The 17,411-nt window shown below is 35.7% G+C and overlaps 1 protein-coding gene across 3 annotated transcripts in view; it reads left to right on the forward strand.

The window, feature by feature from the left end:
• SEMA3D (semaphorin 3D) overlaps nt 1–17,051 on the forward strand; it is a 234,727-nt gene extending 217,676 nt beyond the window's left edge. For all 3 annotated transcript variants that reach the window (XM_043462892.1, XM_043462891.1, XM_043462890.1), the window contains 2 exons: nt 5,687–5,826; nt 12,763–17,051. In XM_043462892.1, coding sequence (XP_043318827.1) covers nt 5,687–5,826; nt 12,763–13,188 — 566 coding nt within the window. In that variant the 3' untranslated portion in view covers nt 13,189–17,051. The remainder of the gene's footprint in view (nt 1–5,686; nt 5,827–12,762) is intronic.
• Nucleotides 17,052–17,411: the final 360 nt, after the last annotated feature.

The raw sequence follows: 17,411 nt of genomic DNA on the forward strand, positions 1-17,411 counted from the left end.
TTCTGCAGGGGATCTTCCCAACCCAGGGATCGAACCTGCGTCTCCTGCATTGGCAGGCTGATTCTTGACTACTGAGCCATCAGGGAAGCCGTATATATTTATTCTTCTTCATATTATTTTCCATTATGGCTTAACAGGATATTGAGTATAGTTCCCTGTGAAATACAGTTATTGTTGTTGTTCAGTCACCCAGTCATGTCTGGATCTTTGCAACCCCATAGATTGTGGCACACCAGGACTCCCAGTCCCTCACCATCTCCTGGAGTTTGCCCAAGTTCATGTCCAGCGCACTGGTGATGCCATCGAGCTGTCTCATCCTCTCACTCCCTCTTCTCCTTCTGCCTCAATCTTTCCCAGCATCACGGACTTTTCCAGTGAGTCAGCTGTTCGTATTGAGTGACCAAAATACTGGAGCCTCAGCATCAGTCCCTCCAATTCAGGGTTGGTTTCCCTTAAGATTGATTGGTTTGATCTCTTTGCAGTCCAAGGGACTCTCAGGAGTCTTCTCCAGCACCACAGTTTGAAGACATCAATTCTCTCTGGTGCTCTGCCTTCTTTACGGTCCAGCTCTCACAACCGTATGTGACCACAGGGAAAACCTTAGCCTTGACTATACAGATCTTTGTCAGCAGTGTGACATCTCTGCTTTTCAACACACTGTTCTAGGTTTGTCATAGCTTTCCTGCTGAAAAGTGGTCATCTTCTATAGAGTAGGACCTTGTTGTTTTTTTTTTTAATCCATTTTAATATATAATAGTTTATATCCACTAATCCCACTTTCTCAATCCATCACTTCCTTATCCCCTTCCCCTTTGGCAACCCTTAGTCTTTTTTCTGTGTGGGTGAATCCGTTTCATAGATAAGTTCATTTGTGTCATATTTTAAATCCCACATATAAGTGGTATATGTCTTTTTCTTTCTGACCTACTTAGTATGATAATCTCTAGGATCATCCATGCAGCTGCACATGTCGTTAATGCATTTTTGTTTATGGCTGTGTACTATTCCATTATATATGTGTGTGTGTGTGTGTGTGTGTGTATGAACATTATGAAAATCTTCTTTATCTATTCATCTGTTGATGGGCATTTAGGTTGCTTCCATGTCTTGACTGTTGTAAATATTGCTGCTGTGAACATTTAGAGTGTGTGTGTGTGTGTATGGTAAGTTGCTTCAGTTATGTCAGAATCTTTGGGTTGGATTGTAGCCCACCAGGCTCCTCTGTCCATGGGATTCTCCAAGCAAGAATACTGGAGTGGGTTGCCACGCCCACCTCCAGGAGATTTTCCTGACCCATGGATTGAACCTGCATCCCTTATGTTTTCTTCATTGGCAGGTGGGTTCTTTACCATTAAGAGCCACCTGGGAAGCCCATGATCTTTTGAAATTAGTCTCTCAAAAGCACTAGTCTGGTTCCTATCTCAGCCCTGTCTGCATTTGTTTCCTCTGTACCTGAAGAACTCTTCACTTCAGGTATCCACATGGCTCTATCCTCACATCACTTTATTCCATGATTGAAATGTTAGGGTCAGTGTTAATTTCTCAGAGACACCCTTTCTGACCAACCTACCTGAAATACCTTTCTTCCCTTCTATCCCTAATTATTCCCTAATCTGCTTTATTTTTACTTGTATTGCATAACATAGCCAAGATACTATATTATCAATTCATTCACTTGATTACTTTGTCTCTGTCACTGGAATATAAAAGTGGTGAATTTGTCTGCAATAATCACTAATATATTCCCTACATTGAAAGTAATGCCAGTGTGGTAGGCAAAAAAAAAAAAAAAAAATGTCTGCATCATACTTAGGGGAAGGAAGGGATACTCAGAAGGATAGCACTTGAGCTATTCCTTAAAGAAACAATCACACTTTCCTAAGTAGATTAAGTAACAGGTATTAAAATCAGAAAGGACTTACATAGGTTTGGTTAAGTTTGTGACGATCCCTATGTTATTCTATGGCGTTTGTGTTTACCCTGTAAGTGATAAGGAACTCTTTCATATTACTAAGAAAAGTTGTTTTTAAAAATAAAAGTAATTTATTTTGGTAGTTTGGTGAGTGATTGGAATAGGAGAAGTCAGTGATAGAGAATCAATTGTGAGAATTAAAGTAGAAATTAAGAGGGTATTTCCAAACTAAGGGTTTTCAATCTCAAGGAAGAGAAAGAGTCACATTTGAACAATTGTCTTTGGTAAAGAAGAGAGGAGATGAGTTGCTTATAACCCACCATAAATGTGCATTGCATTGACCTGGTAATCAAGTTTTGAATAACTAGCAAGTAGACATTTTCTTTCTTCCTTCTTTTGTTCATCAATTGTTATGTACTGTGATATTGCATGGTTATTAATGATACTGTTAAAACAATGTAAACTATATATAATCTTGCTGTATCGACATCAGTGACATGTCCTAAGTGTATTATGAAGAAACATTCCAGATATTTCTCTGTGAAAAAAAAATTCTTGCCTGCAATCTGAAAGATTAAAATATTCTTTAAAATTATTTTACACTTAAATGAAAGATACATATTCTAGTCTTTAAAAACATTACTGCATGCAACTTTTGTACCTTTAAAAATTGATAGTAATAAAACACTTGTGAAAGTGCTGCACTCAATATGCCAGCAAATGTGGAAAACTCAGCAGTGGCCATAGGACTGGAAAAGATAAGTTTTCATTCTAATCCCAAAGAAAGGCAATGCCAAAGAATGCTCAAAGTGAAGCCACTCAGTCGTATCCAACTCTTTGTGACCCCATGGACTGTAGCCCATCAGGCTCCTTGGTCCATGGAATTCTCCAGACAAGAATACTGGAGTGGGTTGCCATTTCCTTTTCCAGGGGATCTTCTTGACCCAGGGATTGAACCCGGGTCTCCTGCATTGTAGGCAGATGCTTTACCATCTGAGCTACCAGGGAAGCTTGCACTCATCTCACACACTAGTAAAGTAATGCTTAAAATTCTCCAAGCCAACCTTCAACAGTTCATGAACCATGAACTTCCAGATGTTCAAGCTGGATTTAGAAAAGGCAGAGGAACCAGAGATCAAATTGCCAACATCCATGAGATCATCGAAAAAGCAAGAGAGTTCCAGAAAAACATCTACTTCTGCTTTACTGACTATGCCAAAGCCTTTGAGAGTGTGGACCACAACAAACTATGGAAAATTCTGAAAGAGATGGGAATACCAGACCACCTGACCTGCCTCCTGGGAAATCTGTATGCAGGTCAGGAAGCAACAATTAGAACTGGGCATGGAACAACAGACTTGTTCCAAATAGGAAAATGAGTACATCAAGGCTGTATATTGTCACCCTGCTTATTTAACTTATATGCAGAGTACATCATGAGAAGTGCTGGGCTGAATGAAGCACAAGCTGGAATCAAGATTGCCAGGAGAAATATCAATAACCTGAGATATGCAGATGACACCACCCTTATGGCAGAAAGTGAAGAAGAACTAAAGAGCCTCTTGATGAAAGTGAAAGAGAGTGAAAATGTTGGCTTAAAGCTCAACATTCAGAAAACTAAGATCATGGCATCTGGTTCCATCCCTTCATGGCCAATGGATGGGGAAACAATGAGAGACTTTATTTTTGGGGGCTCCAAAATCACTGCGGATGGTGACTGAGGCCATGAAATTAAAAGACATTTGCTCCTTGGAAGAAAAGTATGACCAACGTAGACAGCATATTAAGAAGCAGAGACTTTACTTTGCCAACAAAGGTCTGTCTAGTCAAAGCTCTGGTTTTTCCAGTAGTCATGTATGGATGTGAGATTTGGACTATAAAGACAGCTGAGTGCTGAAGAATTGATGCTTTTGAACACACACACACACATGTTTAAATTTACAAGTAGAAAATTTTAAACTCAGATAAACATTATCGGAAAATTCAGTAAATTAATTTGTAGTAAAACTGATGTGGAGATGACTTTGTGTCAAAGGGTCACTTTCTACTGATTTGAAGATGGATTTCATATAGTCAGCTCACTATTTTGCTTTTCCAGTTGATTTCACTAATTTAACGTTTACTTAATTGACTAGTTCTTTGGTTGAATCTGTCTAGTTGAATTTCTCCCAAGCCCTTGCCCGCTCACCTAAGACCAGCCTGCATCCTTCCTGCTTTGTTCATGAACTCCCTTTGCTCAGGAAAATGCTGTCTGTTACTCTGTTACTGTGAAATGATACATGTCTTTCTCCTCTGTGATTGGCACTGGTGATCTTCCTGTACATTAGGAATTTACTAACAGAAAATTGTGGCTGTAATCTGTTGAATTGGCAGAGAGAGAGTGGATAGGCTACAGATTTCAAGTGGAATCCATGCATTTTGAAGGTTGCTGCTGCTAAGTAACTTCAGTCGTGTCTGACTCTGTGCAACCCCATAGACGGCAGCCCACCAGGCTCCCCCATCCCTGGGATTCTCCAGGCAAGAACACTGGAGTGGGTTGCCATTTCCTTCTCCAATGCATGAAAGTGAAAAGTGAAAGTGAAGTCGCTCAGTCGTGTCTGACTCCTAGCGACCCCATGGACTGCAGCCCACCAGGCTCCTCTGTCCATGGGATTTTCCAGGCAGGAGTACTGGAGTGGGTTGCCATTACCTTCTCCGTTTTGAAGGTTAGATAAGGTTAATTCATAATAGGGTCAGCATGCTTGACTTAATCTTTGCTGGTAAGACACAAATAAGTTCAAAAGAAGTTTCTAGGAAAAAAACCTAACTATTGGATGCATGTGCATTCATGCCATTTGCTGATAATTCAGGGTGCTTAGATTTAGGATTCACTTAGGTCCCTTAAGCCTTATTCTGGTTTATGCCTAAAATGCTAAGTGGGCCCATCTGCAGAATTGAGACATCTGAATATATGTTGAAAAAGTGCATGTTTGGGCCAGGCTGAGAAGCCGTCATTTTTTATTTGATCAAATTTGAGCTACAGATCTTAGATCACACATGGGACACAGCCTTTGGCTACTCTGGATGGAATGTATTTCAGATGGTGCAGTTGATTTACGAGAAGAAGGTGTCTGAGAGACTGATCCTTTAGCCTCCCGTTAACTGTCTTATTGCAGATGCGTGTGGGGCTATAATATCCCTCTTTGAATAAAAGAGAACATTTTGGGGGTAGATAATATCCTGATTCAGAGTATTACAATATCCAATGTATTAGTGTCATCATAGAATTTCATCAAGTATAGAGAAGTGCACTTACTTTTCTGATACTGAAATGTCATATGGTCATAACATACGGTTTGTGGTCAGCTCTGTGGACCAATTCATAATGAATTTCTCTTTAAAGGTGAAATAAATTGTTCTTGCAGAACTATCTACAAAATTGGTTATATTTTCTACAAATTAAAAGATTTAAAGTTAAAAGATGTTGAAGTTTATTCAGTGCAACTCAAAGAGGCTCAATGTTTGTTATATCTTGTGAATTCTTATTTAAAAAAAGAAACTGCAAAAGTTAATATATTGATGAAAGAATAAAAACTGAAATGCCAGGACAGAGTTTTAAAAATTAATCTATTAGTATTTTACTCACAGGTAACAAATACTATGCTATGAATTTCATTTCTCTTTCATAATGTATATGAATCTTTCCCTCATGGCATCTGTTCTAAATCAGTCTATTTTCCCATTGCTTTTAAAATCAGGTCAAGGTTAATCTCCTATTCCATGTTTGCTTTCCAGGCATTAGTCATGAAGCTGCTGATGAAAAGGTGATTTTTGGCATTGAATTTAATTCAACCTTTCTGGAATGTATACCTAAATCCCAGCAAGCGTCTATTAAGTGGTATATCCAGCGGTCAGGAGATGAACATCGAGAGGAGGTAAGTTATGGTCATCAAAGAAAGATCACCTTGAGGGAAAGAGTGTAAAACTTACATCAAATTTAGGTTGTGAGAGAAGATGTTCAACTTTTAGTGCCAAATGCAGCTCTTATCACTACTTGATACCAAGGAAAGTAAAATTTTATACTCTGGTATCCAAGGTAACAATGCCTTTGAGAGACAAATAGCCCAATTTAATGCAAATGTGTTAATAAAATACATTTAGAAGCAGACAAATAAAAAAAATGTACATGATTCTTCCTCAACTTTTTGTTTTTCATAGATTCTCTATATTTTAGAACAATTCCTGATCAAAAATGAGACTTTTCCCTCACAGTAGCACAATGACTAAATTCTAACTCACATTGTATTCAGTTTAGACTAAAAATGAAACATGTCAAGTTTGTACAAAAATGGAAATATATATCTTATCATATCATCACATGAATACATTGGATGAGTATCTAGACAACTGTACCTTTTCACTCTAGTGTATTAAAATTAAATCAACAGAGAGGGAAAAGTAACATGGATGCTCTACTTTTGACTTTTCCCTCTTTCGGTGTTTCTAACACATATATGTGTTTAAAACATATTACAAAGATTTTGTGAGACAGCTAAGTTATATATGTTACTGAATTTAATGACATGAGTTTGGGTAGTCTGAGAAATTGTATATTAATATTATTTGAACATCATGAAACAGGTTAAATGACAGTATTTGAGAAACCAGTGATAATCTAGAATTCTAAAAGTCCCAGTATTAAATTAAGGATAATGTAATTGTAATGGAATGAACACAGGGTCAGAATTAGGTGAGTTGAGTAATGACTCTTTGTCATTTGTCATTTACTGAAGTCCCATGGGCCAAAATTTTCTAAGGTAAATAAAATAAATGCAAAAGTTCCTGTCAAAATAAAATGAAAAAAAAAAAAAACCATCTGAGAATGTGAATTTCAAAGCAGAGGATTACTCACAAGTGTAAAATAATTCATATAACATCGCAGACACTCTCTGTCTGGGAGGATGTGTGAAATAGGAAGTAGCACTAATGATGTGTTCACCCTGACTGCTGAGGGTTTCTGAGCAGGTGGTGACTTCTCTAGTACCCAGTTTCTCTGCCATATAAGTAGGAGGACCAGATGTCCTCTAAAATATCAACCTTCTTGTTAACTCTATAAACATTTAAATAGGATATGTAATCAGTCAAACATTACTGTGGAATTATGGTTCTCAACTTCAGGCAGTTTTGCTCCCAAAGTATTCATATTTTTGGTTGTTGTGACTGCATGAAGGGAGGGTGCTACTGATGTCTAGTAGGTAGAGGTCAAGGATGATGCTAATCATGGTGCAGTGCTCTGTCCCTCACAATAAGTAACTATCCAGCTCCACCCAAATGTCAGTAGTGCTGAGGCTGAGAAACCTTGGAGCCAGAGAACCAACTTTTATGGTATGGTCCACTGTTAAACTAAGAAGCTGTTATTCTCTTCATCTAAGAATAATTTTTCTATCAAAATGTTGACCCTTCACATATTTAATACGAAGGGAATAATTGTCTCATGTCCTTATGTCCTAACTGTCCTCATGTCAAATATGACAAACAATTGTCCTTATGTCAAATTCTCTAATAAAACTTGATTCTTGCTATTACATTCAGAAGTTTTAAGAATATGGCATATCCATATTTATACCAAGTGTTTAAGGGTCTCATTGTTTATCAATATGCAGTAAAGTTTTACCTGATGTACAAATGATTTAAATTCAAGATATAAAGCATTTATTATTTATCCATGAGATATTGGAAGGACATTAATCTGAATTTTTTAACATGCAGGTTTTCTTTTAGTTACATTACAGTATTTTATTTTTGAATATTTCAAATAACTATTTTTAATTTTAGTCAATAAAGTTTGATGATTTCTTTTCAGTTAAATATAATTTTTTAATAACGATGTTCTTCCTCCATGACAAATTTAATCTAACTTTAAAAAAATGTTGAACTCTGCTTGGGGTGCCCTGCCAGTTATAGATACATACATTTGCTTATGCATGTTTGCATTCATATATTTTATGTTTCCAGAAAAACCTATGCATTACTTTAATGTACATTTTAATGGTTTATCATACAGTCATGGTGGTACCATAAATTTCGATGGAGCAGAAATAGTGTATTTATTGAATTATACTTAAAATATTTTAGCTGTAATGCTTCAACTGATATTTTCATCTATCTTTGTAAATAGGCAGTTATACATTGTCCAGGATATGCAATACTGCTTCCTGAGCTGAGGAAAGGGACACAATCCAGACTAGATTTGAAGCATTTTTCCCAGCAGGATACCCTCTGCTCTTTACCAAGAAGGTCGCAGTTTGAAATCTTTCCTCCACTCAAAAAAAGAAAAAAAGCCTGAGGGAAGGCCCAGGATCCCCTGTGGCACAGAGGCTGTCACCAGGTTATTCTCTGCCAGGAGGAGAACATTTCCTTGCCGAGTTGTTTCACAGTGGGGTGCTGTTGGGAAGGTCATGAGTCAGTTGTCTGCTGACTTTCTTATAGAGCTGTTTTTGAAATTGATGATGTTTATGCTGTAACCAGTAAGTTAATTGACAGTCCCCAAGCTTCTATTGAACTTTTGAGATCTGAATAAATAATATACCATTTGTGATAGCAATTCTTTCATGGATTTTAAAAATATTTTAAAAACACCTTCAAATGTTTGTATGTTTCTATCTGTAGGTCTTTATTTTTGTTGCTTTTATTATAAAAGCAATATAAATGGTTTTGAAACTACAGTAACGTATAAAAGACTATGAGATCACAAAGTGTAGATAATCACACATATATTTTGATCTCTATTTCAGGTTTTTTTCCTACTAACCATTATACTATCAGCAAGTTCCCCTGCCATTCAATTTTATTACATGCTTCCTGTCCCACACCCTTGCCAGCCTGATGCCACAATCATCCACTCATGTTCCATGTTTTATTTAAATAGCTTGTGTTACCTCTTAAAGTAATCAATTTTCCTTTAGCTAAATCTTTCTCTACTTGTCTGTTTTTCTAGGACAGATTCTTAAATGTAAAATAAGAGAGTTAAAGACTTTAATATTCTTACAGCTTTGGATAAACAACTGTATACTGCTAATTTCTCATCAAAATCACCATATTGGCAAACTGCCTTACCTATTACTTGCTTAGTTTATGTTGATACATTAATTTAAAAATTTTAATAAACCCTTTATATATTTAGATAGTAACATTTAACATTATGCATAAGTAACTTTTTATTATGTTTTATATCTCTAAAATTCTTTTGTGTGTTCATAACACACACATTTGGACACATCTGTTGATTTATATGATTTCTCACTTGTGCTTATAAGTTCCTTTCCCAATAAAAACATTATATATTTTCTCATCATTTTGTGATTTTACTTTTACAATTGCAATTTTTTGTTTTTTTTGGGTTTTTTTGGCCCTACTGCATGGCATGTAGGATCTCAGTTCCCCAACCAGGGATAAATCCATGCCCCCTGAAATGGAAGCACAGAGTCTTAACCACTGGACTGTCAGGGAAGTCTCTACAATTACAGTTTATATTTTATATTTACATTTACTCCAGGATATTAATCAAGAATGAGTTATGTATTCATTTTATTTTTTTCTCTTTTAAATAATGAGCCAGTTGCCTCAGCACTATTTTTAAATGTCTTCCTCTATGTTTGTTGAAGGGAAATACTCTTGAAGCCCTAGTCACTTCGACGACACATGCTTTAGCTATGAAAGACCTGACAGGTGAATTATCTGCAAAGGAGTTACCATTAGGCTGCTATTATCAGAGAATCAAGTCCCTGACCTTTACCTGCTGCTTAATACCTAACTGTCCTTTGTCCCATTCCATGTTTCTCTTTTCATTTTAAATGAATTGCCCTTCACTGAAGATCCACACTTAATAATGCCAGATATATTATCCTTGTTCACATTAGGCAAATGGATAGTCGACCCCAGTTCAAGCGTGGTTTTGATTTGTAAGGCCGAGCAGCTTTTACATATCACTAGAGTGGAGAAAATTCTATGAGTTTAAATCAGTGGCCAGAGATTACATTATCTCTTTGTAGAGGAGCTGAATTTTCTAAATTGACTGTGCTGACATTTCACTGTCAAAATGTAGTCTGCATAATGCATCCTGTTCCAGCATGGAATGAAAGCATTACAGAGAATGAGAATGTGAAGGAGGCAAGTGTTAATCAACCACTTAATTTCTGGGTCGCAGATTTCTATCTCTAGATTGCAAAAATCCTATGAAAATTTATGTTAAAAATGTTTTGTTAGAGATACCATTTTATTAAAGCATATTTTTGAAATTTTAGGAAGAGAAAAAAAAAATCCCTTAAATTATCTCATAGAATTTAGATAAATCCAAAAAGAAATTCATTAAAGCAAACTTTTTATCTGTAGGTCAAAAACCAAAGAAAATGTAAGCATTCCATCACAGAAAGGAAAAGTGAAGGACCCCTATGGGGTAATGAAATGCCAGGTGTTTATGAAACCCTGAATCCCGTAGGAACAGAAGTAGACTGGAAAGGAGGGAAGGGGGCCAGACTTCAGAGTAAAATAACATAAACAGGACACAAAACAAGAATAGCAAAAATAATGATAAAGTGTTATGTAATATGTGTGAAATCACAAAGTCATCATTCCTTCCTGTCAGAAGCTTGAAAAGAATAAAAAGTATTGAGTCAGAGCTGCAACAATCTCTAAGAGTCACATTAAATGCAGTTTAGCAAGGTAGGATGGACGGGACACATATATACCTATGACCGATTTATATTGATGTATGGCAAAACCCATCATAATATTGTAAAGCAATTATCCTCCAATTAAAACAGATAAATTAAGAAAAAAATTAGCAAGAATATCAGCTAGAAAAGAAAATCCAAAGATGAACTGTAACTGAAGTCACCCGCTTTGATCATCTTGCTATTAATAATAGCCACAGGCCATTTTCTATTAAATCACAGAAGTAAAGCTTCAGAACATCACCTCTCCAGCAGTATAGCAGTAGTCTATGATGCTTCTAATAATACTTCACATTTAACCTTCAAAGAGCTTTACTTTTAACCACCCCCCTCCCAAATACACCATATGCCGTGTCACCAACTTGATAAATGGGAGACCAATCAGGGAAGATAAATGAGTAGTCATAGGAAGTAGAGCAGAAAGGAACCAGAACCTAGGCTATGGAGTCAGAATTTCAGTTTCTTGATCTAAGATGTATTTAAATTAAAAAATAATTCCTACAATAAAATTATTTAAAACAAAATAAAATATAGTACATGTTAAATTTGAGATTGTTATTTTTGTTTAATCTTTTAGAGCTCTACCAATTCAAATTCAACTTTTACCCTAGGCAGGAGATTTCTGTAGTTTCTAAGAATGTAAATGAATTCAACATGAGTTTTATTACAGTAGCATTTTAAAATGTCTGGGCCTTTAGAATAAATCCATTAGGAAAAAAAAAAACTACACATCAACTCAACCAAATAGGCAAAGTAAGGGACACAAGCAAACCCCTGATGGTGTGGATTCAGAGCAAAGGCAGGGCTGGAGACCCTTCAGCCTCAGTAACCAGGGATCTGAGCTGTGACCTGCCTTTGGCCTCGTGTGGTACCCCGCCAGCTGCACTTCTCTGGCACAGAGGGTGGCTGGCCATATACTTGTGAGCTAACTGGGCTGGTAGCCAGAGATGTTTCTTTTCCTTTTCTCATATTTCCAGAATAGGGGGATTTTTTCCTACATATTTTTCACATAAAGATGCAAAGTATAGTCTACCCACTGTGAATAAATTTAATTTAGCCGTCTTGATGCCTCTTTGATTTCCATCAGCTCAAAGTCCACAATACAGGGGCAGATGTGTAAACTGGGAAATCTTCCAGACTTCTTTGTTGTTGTTATTCTACTCAGTTATTCTACTCAGTGCCGAGCCCGCTCAACAATACTCCACATTAAACAAGGCTCTTGTGTTGGTAAACATGCCTCTAGTTTATTGAAGATAGGTTCACTATTCACACCAGACTGGGGGCCAGGCAAGATTAAACATTTGAATTGTCTTTCTGTACTATTGCTTCAAAGGGCAAAGAGCATCACATTCCAGGGGAGGTTCTTTCTGTTCATTGAGCTTTCTCACACTCGAGGTCACATCACAATGTTATAGTATGCTGAGGTATGAGAAGTATTTTCACAGATGACATAGTCTAAAGTATCATACAGACACACACTATCAAAATTCAGTTCATAGTAAACAGAGAAACTCAGCTTTAAATGTTGCTAACCTTCTGCCTGTATGGTCCTGCTCAGTTACAGCTCTAACATCCCAAAGACTGTGTCCTCCGTTCCTTTCGACTTGACTTTTAACAAGTCACCACTTATAGTTTCCATGTGCTATTCAGCTCATTTATTTGGCAATATCTAGAAAAAAGAGTAAATTACTTTCAGAATCATCATTCTCTTCTACATGATAGGTAGCAGTGTGCACTAAAGCTCTTTTTCTACACAGTGACTACCAATGTTACATTCTAGTTCTAAAATTCAGACACAAATCGGTATTCTTAGAATACCAATTAGTATGTGGAATCTCTTGTAAAGATGGTCAGCTGATAGTTTCCAGGTTTACCTCATTTTCATGACTTTTTATTCCTATCTGTAGATTGGGAGGAAAAACTAATTATATTCCAAAGACTCAGTTAGATATGATCAGATGCAACCGTACATTTCTGGGGGCAGCTACTTGAGTTGAATTTTTCACTCTCTTCCACGACGGCTGACAGTATTATGCTTAATGACAGAGAGATGGGGACTAGACCTTTTGGATTCATCTAAGTAAAACTAAGCAGCCTCTCTGGCTCTCATTTATTACCTACCTTTTTTCAACTCTGCAGGTAAAACCCGATGAAAGGATCATCAAAACAGAATATGGGCTACTGATTCGAAGTCTGCAGAAGAAGGACTCTGGGCTGTATTACTGCAAAGCACAGGAGCACACTTTTATCCACACCATAGTGAAGCTGACTTTGAATGTCATTGAGAATGAGCAGATGGAAAACACCCAGAGGGCAGAGCATGAGGAGGGGCGGGTCAAGGATCTGTTGGCTGAGTCAAGGTTGAGATACAAAGACTACATCCAAATCCTGAGCAGCCCAAACTTCAGCCTCGACCAGTACTGTGAGCAGATGTGGCACCGGGAGAAGCGCAGACAGCGGAACAAGGGCAGCCCGAAGTGGAAGCACATGCAGGAAATGAAGAAGAAGCGGAATCGGAGACATCACAGAGACCTGGAGGAACTCCCTAGAGCTGTGGCCACATAGTTTTCTATTTAATTTAATGAAAAGAACTCTTTACCTGCAAAAACACTGTTGTCTGTTTTATTCATCCTTATACTAACTCATAAGAGCTTTCCATGGAGTTTTGCTAAAGCACAAGAACAGTAATCTGAACAAGACTATATGATGGATATGGCATTAGTAAGGGTGAATCATTCATCTGAACCAGTTTTCCAAGAACTAAAACTTATACCTGCAAAGTATCAGAATTATCCTCAAAACAGGGGCTTTACACTTGTAAATGTTTTATATTCTGAGTTTTTGAATTTATTATGTAAATAACTGAGCTAAGAAAGCATCAAATTTGACATTGAAATAAGGTGCTTTATGTCCTTTGCATGGCCTTTAAGCATGGAGTTTACCATGCAGTTGTTGCTTTATGTTCTTATGAACGGATATATCATTCCACTTTAGAACTGGCTACCTGGTGGTCAGATTGGAGGGAAGATGCAAAATACAGCTCACAGTATCAACAGGAACTTTCCCAGTGAGCCATTTGCTGTTGGTGTATGGTTTGGAAATTTGGACAGGTGGGTTACTCCTTTCAGACCCCAGGGGTTACAATTTAGTGTCCTGCAGCATTGATTTACTGAAGGGCATAAATGTTCCTCCCAGGATTCCTTGTGACTTGTCAGGATAACAGGTTCACAGAGAAAGCTTGGTGCTCAGTTATGTGTTTTTAGAATATATGCTGAGCTATATAGGGATAGAATGCTTAATAAATATTTTAATAGGATATGGGAAAGCATTTTAATAAAAGAAAACATCACGGAGTATACTGCATCCTAATGGAAGGGCACGCAGATGGGATTTGTTAAGAGAAAGAAAGACAGCCATAAATTCTGGCTTTGGGGAAAACTCCTATCCCCATGAAAAGGAAGAACAATCACAAATACAGTGGATGAAAGGTAATGTGGCTTTATGCACTGGAGTATAAGTAGCTGCCAATTTGTAATTCATCTGTTTAAAAAAAAAAACTTTAGATATGAGAAACTGTAAGCAAAAGCCGAGGAAAAGTTACATTTTCTAAAGGATCATGGGAAGAAAGAACACAAATTTATTTACAGCCAATGGAATTTCAGTGTGTACTGCCTCTCTTTTTTCTAAAAATTTCATCATACTCTATAAATTATTTCTATTTAGTGTCTTTATTCTCTCCTAAATAATGGATTACTAGATTTTATTTGAGTGAATAGGAAAAAACAATATATACATATATAGAGAGATAGAATTAGATAGACAACAGTCGTGGGGAGTGGGAATACTATGTATTTGTTAAATAACGAAATGCAAAAATTTTTACAACGGAAAGGGTTAAATTAACTCTTTGACATCTTTTTCTTCACAACCTTTTTTGCATTTCTGAGATTATATGCTGTATAATCTCACTGTTTTAGTAATTTAATAATAAATAAGTCTACTGCATGTAAAGAAAACAAACTCGCGTTAACATCTTTCCCGTTTTGCCAGCGCTTTCAAAGGTTTCCGACGTGACCCCCGAATGTGTACGGCGCTCCCTGCCTGTTTAGGACTCACCTTTCCTTCACACAACACAAAACCCTTCGCCTTCTTCTGTTTTGCCTTTTCACGCCCTTTTTAGTGTGGAATGAAAAATTAGTCACTTCCTCACACAGAAGGCAGCTTTTCAGAAAACTAAATAGCAGACATTGCTTGTTTCTCATGCATTGTACGTGTCTTGAAAGTAAAAGCCTCTGAGAAGGCAACTTATTACAGAGTTCAGTATCATGTCTGTTCCTGGCTTTATGCTCAAAACATTCTTACACTCATTGTACTTGCATTGCTTACCTACTCAAAGAAGTCACACTGATCTCTGATGTTAAGTCACCTTTTGATAGGATACTCATAAACATTTGTAGATGTTTTATTATAAGGAAAACTTAAGGAAGATAGTTTTTTAAAGTGAACCAGAACAAGTCACTCTATTAAAAAGTAATCCATAAGAATAGTTCAAGAAAGATCAGACTGCTAACAAGAGTGTTTGAAACTATTGATTTGCTGGCTTAAAATCTTCCCGGAACTCATAATAAGCTCAAAGCATATGAGTATGTTTTTTAAAAAGATTTCCAAATATGTGTATATTAGACAGTAATGATCAAATTATGGACAGCTTTGAGAGAATTATATGAAACTCAAGTGTTAGGATTGGCTTGTGAACATAAATTTGGTTTTCATCAAAATATGAATGTCCAAGCCATTTTTTTAATTAATTCTTTCTTATTCAGAAAAAAGTTAGGAATTTTGATGGACAGCTAAATTTTAATGGCTGCTTTGAATCTAAATCTACTAATTTATGATAATGACTTAAATATGTTTGAAATATTGTTAGTAAAAAAGTCATGTAATAAATAAAAGTTTTATTGGCAAAGATTTATGTATATTTATAAAAACAAGACATCTAAGCTGCTACATTTAATTTTTTAATCTTTTAATTGCCTACGCTTTAAGTGTAGGGGCAAAGTGCCCCTAACACTTAGGGGAACAGTGTGAATATATTAAGTCTAGAGATAAGACACAATGTATACTTCCTCACCACTAAAAGTTTTTACCAAATTTTCTTTGAAATAATGCAAAATAAAATTATAGTTAATACTTTTAAATTTGCTAAAAAAATCAGCTTTTTATGGAGAGGTCTTAAAATGTCTGTGTTTAGCCTTAGTTTTATGGGTTTTTTTCCCCCATGTTTGAATACATGTCTCTGACTTGCATATTCATCATTTGAATTTCATTCCAGCTAAATTTGAATTTCATGCTGCTAAATCCTGACTGTGCATTCATTTACATCCAATGTATTGGGAATTTTAAGTTTGTTTAGAAATGGATAGTCTAAATAATTAATGTAGAACCTATTTTTCCCCAAAGAGCTCAAAACACCACATTCACATTATTAAAAAAATTTTTTGAAAATCAACCAAATTATTTAAGAAATGGAAAATAGAGAAAATTAGAAATGTGCAAAAGCCACAACAGTAGTGAAAGAATTATAACTCACACCATACCTCACAAATACGTTAGCTAAATACTGCTTACCTACAATATGCTGCCTGCAAAATGGGTTTACTCTTGAATTGTTCCTTTGGTCTATGTTTCAGTTCTTTATATGCTATTAACTTTTGTTTCTGCTGAATTGTATAAACTCAAGCAAAAGATAAGTTTACAGTTGCCAGTGCCTGCTTTTCTACATTATATTGAAAATTAAAATTTCAAGGACAATTAGACAGCCTCCAGATGTCTATATAATGTTAAATTGAACAAGACCATTAAACACTGATATTTTAAAACTTAAATATATCTCATGAAATATCATAAATAAAAGTGGAAATGAAAGCTGAAACAGCTTTCCAATTTGTCTTGGACAAAATGTTGGAATTCATTAGCCTTATTGGGAATGGAGAATTTAGAAAAAAGAGATATTTAAAATGTTTTTATAGAAATATTTTTCTCACAGTAAATGACAATATTTAAATAATTTAATCTACATTTGCGGTTAAAAAAAGATCTAAAATTCCAAGATTGGACACATTGACAGTGCAAAGACAGGAACATATACATGATTTATACCTCTCATTTAAATATTTTGTCATATTAAAGTATTTATGGTATGTTTGAAATAGGTGATTTGGGGGGGAAGGGCAAAAAATCTGTCAGTTAATTGTGTAATTTAATTCTTAATAATTGTAAGTGGTTAGCAATCTACATTGAATTTATAGTTTTGCTATTTTAAAAGAAATGTAGTCTTGTAATCTAAAATAATTGCAAGTTGCTAAATGTATATTTTGGTTGTATTATAATAAAATACAAACATTAGTGTTTTATAGTTATAAACAGAATGTTGGTTTGTGTGCAAGTTTTGTTTTCATACCCTAAACATGATAACCAAATTTTACACATAGAATCACACTGAATCAAATACAAAGGAAAATATCTCCTAAAAAATTTTAGTAGATATATTTTGCACTGTAAGTATGTGATAATTTCCCTTATGAAAAAAAAGGAATAATTTTCTCTTCCCAATCATTATAATTATATACTTAAGCTTTACTGTGATTTAATTTAGACTTGAGTAGACTGAATTAATATTACTACTCAAGTAACAACTTTTAAGATTTCTAATTACCATTCTATAAGTGAAAATTAAAAATAGTCATCTGTATGCTTAGCTGTATGAATTTAAATTTTTAAAGGCATAG

This window comes from Cervus canadensis, chromosome 3 (genome assembly GCF_019320065.1).
Source record: "Cervus canadensis isolate Bull #8, Minnesota chromosome 3, ASM1932006v1, whole genome shotgun sequence".
NCBI lineage: Eukaryota > Metazoa > Chordata > Mammalia > Artiodactyla > Cervidae > Cervus > Cervus canadensis.